This window comes from Anas acuta, chromosome 2, assembly GCF_963932015.1.
Source record: "Anas acuta chromosome 2, bAnaAcu1.1, whole genome shotgun sequence".
Lineage (NCBI taxonomy): Eukaryota > Metazoa > Chordata > Aves > Anseriformes > Anatidae > Anas > Anas acuta.
In genome coordinates this window covers 35439692-35445737 of record NC_088980.1, presented here as the reverse complement: position 1 = coordinate 35445737, position 6046 = coordinate 35439692, and the positions used below count along the sequence as shown (strand labels likewise).

Here is a 6046-nt window from a genome sequence, read left to right as displayed (position 1 = left end):
AGACACTGTTATAGACCTTTTAGAAAAACTAAGTCCAAGGCCGAGGTGAACTTCAGGTCACCGCGTCTAACAAATATGAAAATGTCGCCTGGTGAAGGGCACGCCTTGTTATTTAACAAAGACTGTCAATGTGTAAGATTAATAAGAAACAAAATGCACACGGTGTCACTTTTCGGTCACTTTGAAACTTGGGACAGCCTCGCATTCAAGAGGGGAAAGCTGGGGCTAAATATATTCAAAATGGTTCAAATCAAATTCAAACCAGGCTGCTAGTGCGATTCTTCCTCCTCCTACCACTCTCTCTGTGGAGGGTGCCCGGGCACGGCGAAAGGTTGACTTGAATTATTATTATTATTATTATTACTATTATTGCTGCTGTTATTGCTATTCTTGTTATTATTTTTTCTTTCCTTGTCATTACGGTTTAGCCGCGCACGTGGAGGGGAGCAGGGGTGCTCAGACGTTTCCCTAGAAAAAAGGGGGATCCCCCTCTCCCCCTCTTTGGGTATGCATGAGGTTGGCTCTTCTTGGTGCATGGCAATTAACTCTCTCCCTCTCAACTTCATTCCAGTGCAGTCCCCATCTCCTCCTCGGCCAGCCTCGGCCAGGAAACTCTGGCTCCTCTATTAACTGATTAAAGTCTCCTTCACCAGCGAAACTGAGCCTTCAATCCTCCTACAAAAATAAGGGACCTGGCCTATTTTTCCTCTCCTTTTCTTTCCTTGAGAGGTTAGGATGATGCTACAAGTTTGTTAAAGGGAAGTACCGGGGGAAAAAAAGGGTTTCTGAGATTGTTTATTACAGCCATAAATCTTGCAGTAAAATGTCGAAATGGCCGTGTGCAAGATAACACTTGGTGGTCTTGGCTGGGTTCTTGTTTATGATAACAAAACCACAAAGACATGGAACAGGCCTTTTGGAGGTCCTGCCTCAGCACATCTTCGCAGACTAATAGAACCACACGAAAAAACAGACTGCAGCCGCGCAGCTCAGGTCACCTTGCAGATTTACAGTCGTATACAAAATCGCATCCTTCTCCGTTTAACCGAGCGCCAGAGATACACAGTAGAAAGAGGTGCAGTGAAACAAGTATACTTTGAGATCTAATCACGGTAAATAATAGGAAGCAGAACGCGGTCAGCTCTCCGAATAGAGCGCTCAGCCTACAAATCAGGACACCAGTTTTCGTTGTGTTTTACCGTGGCTCGGGAGCACGGTATCTGCTGTAGTGTTCTAGCCATAGTGTCTCAGGACTTGTCCCTTATGCCGAGGATAATGGGTACGGTAATCCAGTGTAATTCATCTGGTGCTGGCCAGCAGGTATTTGTACGTGTGTGTCTGTGTGCGTGCATGCATCTCCTGGACGCCGGGAAACTGCTCTCTGCTCGCGGGGGTCGCTGACAATCTTTCATTTTTTACAGTAACGTAGGTGGGAGCTTTAGTCTTGTACAGTATGAGTCGCCGTGTTGCTTTCGCTTGCTTGTTTGTTTGTTTGCTTGTTTATTAATAAAACAATGTCGCCTTTCCCGTCAAATGGGTGCTGCTGCACAGTTGCGGCTCTCTCTCTGGGTGCGTGTGTGTAACCGCATTTCCTCTCCATGCAGAGTAAATAGAGAAACTTATCTATTACACCAGTTAAAGAGTTCCATAGATGTGCTGTTGGAAATGAGTAAGTAAATGTGTTTTAACTCTCTTTACAAATTAGACATTCGATAGGAGCAGGAAATGAGTGATTGTTTAGATAAGTACCCCAGTATACCCAAGTGCTGGAAATGTTCTAACATATTACAAGCCGCCTGCAATGTGCGTGTGTGCGTGTGTAGAAAATATAAATCGATACGCGGTGTGTCTAGTTAGATAGAATATATATTCAAATAGAATTTTATTGCATGTATCCATTATCTATAAAACTGCAAAAGGCAATAATCTGAATTTAAACCAGGCTAACTGTTAATGTAATATCTTTAGGAGGGCAAGATCTAAAACGTATCGTATTTACGCTTGATATATTAGATGTATTTTCCCTTACCAGGGGATGAGATTACCCACTCAGCAATTATATTCGCGAGGGGTGCGGTAAATATTTATACGTGGTTTTATGCTTTCGTGAAAAGGTGAAAAAAAAAATCCGAGAAGTTCGCTTCTAACTCCCAATCTACGAGAGTAGATGGCGTTCAATAAGTATTTTTTCCCCTTAGAATAAGAGTGTAATTAGTTTCACCATCAAATTTCAATTACCTAAGGTCAGGGCGGTTGCCTCTTCTCCCTCTGAGCTGAAAATATCGTTAACAGCCTCAGTTTTAGCACGGCAGAAGTGCCCGAGTGCCCTCTCCCCCTCTCCCTCCTACACCAGGGTTTCTGAGTTACTTCTGCGAAGGCGCAGGCGATTTCTCGTGGAATTAGAAATCCAGAAATAAACCCAGCACCACGCACACCAAAGCGGCGGGCTTAAATTCGTAGTTTGGCAAACGCTGCTCTGCGGGAAGGGAGCAGCGAGCCGCCGGTAGGAAGTGTTAGGGACCTCCGTGTCCGCCTCCCTTTCCCCCTTCCTCTTCTCCTCCCCGTTATTCCCAGCCTCGCTGTATCCCTCCCTTGCCCCACAAGACACTTAGGGGCTGTCTTCGGCCTTCCCTCGCCGTCCACGCTAACTTTTGCATCTCATCCTCCAGCGACCGCGGCTGCAGAGGCGCAGGGGGCCGGGGGCTGCCGGCCCTCCGCGGTCCGAGGGCGGGGTGGGGGGGAGCAGAGGAGGTGGCCGCAGCCCGGCAGCCCCGACTCGAGGCTACTTGGAGATGGGCTCGCTTAAACCGATCGTGCAACGCCCCGTGTAACGCCTGCCTCCCTGCGGATCACGCAGCTGGGCTGCGCTCCGCTAAATAGGAAAAAAAAAAAAAAATCGAACCCAAAGTGTTGTGGGGAAAAAAAAAAAAAAAAAAAAACACACGAAACTGTCAGGTCTGGATTAGTTTTATCTCGCTTGACACCGCGACGGCCCGAGCCGGCGGGGATGGGATGGGATGGGATGGGATGGGATGGGATGGGGTGAGGAGCGGGCGCGGGGCGCGGGGGAGCCCCCGTCGGGGCCGCCCCGGGAGGAGGCGCGGAGGCGGCGGCGGCGCCGGGAGCGGCCCCCGCGGAGGGCCCGCGGGTGCGGAGCTGCCCCGAGCCCTGCGGCCGCTCGCCCTCCTTCCATTTCCTGATCCGGGGTCCGCGGCCCCGCGCGGTAATTGGCGCTGGCGGTCAGGTGGTGATGGTGTGTCGGGGTGTGTGTGTGTGTGTGTGCGCGCGTGTGTTGTGTGTGTGTGTTGTACGCGCTCCAGGGGTGGGAAGAGAGGAAGGGAGGGGAGTGCGGAGGGGAGGGGGGGGGGGGGGGAGAAAGCTGGAGGCCCAAACTTTGGCAGCGGCGAGCACTTGACAGCGGCGGGAGGGGGAGAGGGAGGGAGGGGAGGGAGAGGGGGGGGAAGGGGAGGGGCCTCGTCGAGCCCAGAAAAACGACAACGCGAGAAAAATTAGTATTTTTGCACTTCACAAATTAATGACCATGAGTTCGTTTTTGATAAACTCCAACTACATCGAGCCCAAATTCCCTCCCTGCGAGGAGTACACGCAGCACGGCGGCAGCGCCGGCAGCTCCTCCGCCAGCTACCACCCGCACCCGCACCCGCACCCGCACGCCCCGCCGCCGCCGCCGCCGCCGCCGCCGCCGCACCTGCACGCCGCCGCGCACCCGGGCCCGCCGCTGCCCGAGTACTTCCCCCGGCCGCGCAGGGAGCCCGGCTACCAGGCTCCCGCGGCGCCGCCCGGGCCGCCGGGGCCGCCTCCCGAGGCGCTGTACCCGGCGCAGGCACCCTCCTACCCCCAGGCGCCCTACAGCTACAGCAGCGCCGGCAGCGCCGCCCCGGGCCCCGAGCAGCCGCCCCCGGGCGCTTCGCCGCCGCCGCCGCCGCCCGCCAAGGGCCACCCCGGGCCGGCCCAGCCCCTGCTCCCCGGCCATGCCCTGCAGCGCCGCTGCGAAGCGGCCCCCGCCGCCGGGGCCGGCACCGGGGCCGGGTGCCCGCTGCTGCCCGACAAGAGCCTGGCCGGGCTGAAGGGGAAGGAGCCGGTGGTGTACCCCTGGATGAAGAAGATCCATGTGAGCACGGGTGAGTTGCCCCGGGCAAGGGGGAGGCTGGGATGAGCCTGCAGAGGAGGGAAGGGGGGGAGGGTGCTGCCGGGGCCGGGACGGGTCGTTGCGTGTGTTTTTTTTTTTTTTTTTTCCTCCTTCCCTCCTTCTCCCTCCGCGTTTCCTAATAAAAAAAAAAAAAAAGTGAGAAACCTTTTGTATCCGGGGTCCTTTATCAAAAGATTTACGAGACGCCAAACTGTTAGGGCAGTAATTATAGCCCCCATAAATTTAATTGCCCTGCAGTGGCTCTGGGCCATGTGTCTTTGAAGCTTTTCTTCTAACCCAAATGCCCATCACCATTTTTTATTGCTCCTCGATTGTCCCCACTGTCGATAGGCTGCGAAACAATTTTTCTTGCCGTTATGTATCTTATTTGAACCTGGTGTCAAGTTATTATATAATGATTATGTTCCATCGCCCCCCCCCCCCCCTTTTCTTTCCCCTCCGCGTGTGTGTGTCCGTGTGTGCACGTTCAGTCAATCCCAATTACAACGGAGGGGAACCCAAGAGGTCTCGCACTGCCTACACCAGACAGCAGGTCCTGGAGCTGGAGAAGGAGTTCCACTTCAACCGCTACCTGACCAGGAGGAGACGCATCGAGATCGCGCACACCCTCTGCCTCTCCGAGCGCCAGGTCAAGATCTGGTTCCAGAACCGGCGCATGAAGTGGAAGAAAGACCATAAACTGCCTAACACAAAGATGCGCTCCTCAAACCAGTCCACACTGAGCCAGCAGTCCAAAGCACAGACACAGGGCCACCCCCATCCGCTCGATGGGTCTACACCCAACGCAGCCGCGCTATAAATACGGTTATTATTATTATTTTTTTTTAATATATATATATTTACCTATCTATTGGGGTTTTCCAGCTGCCCGTGCTGGTGGTTGGCCGCTTGGACCAAACAACTGTGTAAAATAAAACAGGAGCAGAAAAGGAAGACGAGACGTGCCCAAGAACGGGCACATGTTTAAACCAAAACCCGGACGATTGTCTACATTGTATATAGATAATGGTTCCATGCCCATCATTTTTTTTCTATTTATGGAAACACTCTCTTGCCCTCGGTGTAAGAGAGTGCTGGATGCTGTCACGGACGAATTCTCTGTACCTAAGACGGACTTTTTTTTTTTTTTTTTTTTTGTAGAGAACACTTTAAAAAATAAAAAGACGGTTAAAACAAAGCCAAGACCTCGTGAGACACTTGTGTAAGGCATTGACTTGAATAGCGGTGTTTCGTGGAGTGGTCGTGGATTCTCGTGTGCGTGTGTGTGCGTGTGAGGGTACACATACACGTTTGCACACACGCCAACACAGGAAAGCGAGTGACCACGTTCACGGAGGTCAAAAACTTAAGAAAACTGTCCCCTCACGCTGTCTCAAGGGAAGTGTTTTATGTATCAAAGGTAACTTAACTGGTTTTAAGTGTAGCCCCCGCTGTAGCTGTGATATATTAGTTTTTCTCCACATTCCCTGTTGCATTTATTTAAACAAAAAAATGCTATAAAGGCTGTTGCTGTCTTCATATTTGGCACCGTCTCAATCGTTTGGGTCCATGTACAATTTTGTGGATTTTTGGTGTAATGTAAACAGTGCCAAATGCTGGTAATAAAGATTATCCTGTACAAAAGAATTAAACGCTTGAAACACACAAGTCCCCTCAGTGCTGTTTCCTACACCTTGTGCTTCGCTGCTGTTGGCACCAGGAACGGAAAACAACGGTTTAGCGCATTGTTTTAACTTGGATTAATATTGTCAATAAGGTAATGGTTGCTTTAAATATAGCGCTAAGCTTTCTGAATCCTAAGTGCCTGCCTGGAAAAAAAAAAAAAGAAAAAAAAAAAAAAGGCACAGTAGGACGAGGAAAGGTCTTGCTGTATTG

General features: G+C 51.5%; 2 protein-coding genes and 1 long non-coding RNA gene across 12 annotated transcripts in view; 2 read left to right on the top strand and 1 right to left on the bottom strand.

The window, feature by feature from the left end:
* Positions 1 to 6046, top strand: part of HOXA3 (homeobox A3) — a 44200-nt gene that overhangs the window by 18341 nt on the left and 19813 nt on the right. The window lies entirely within an intron of this gene.
* On the bottom strand, positions 837 to 3849 carry LOC137852484 (uncharacterized). The gene is made up of 2 exons (XR_011093873.1): positions 3710 to 3849; positions 837 to 1656 (listed from the first exon to the last, which is right to left on the bottom strand). It is a non-coding gene; the product is annotated as an uncharacterized lncRNA (long non-coding RNA).
* Positions 1654 to 5348, top strand: HOXA4 (homeobox A4). The gene is made up of 2 exons (XM_068674260.1): positions 1654 to 4142; positions 4642 to 5348. The coding sequence occupies exons 1-2, from the start codon at positions 3536 to 3538 to the stop codon at positions 4968 to 4970; spliced, it is 936 nt and encodes a 311-aa protein (XP_068530361.1). The 5' UTR covers positions 1654 to 3535; the 3' UTR covers positions 4971 to 5348.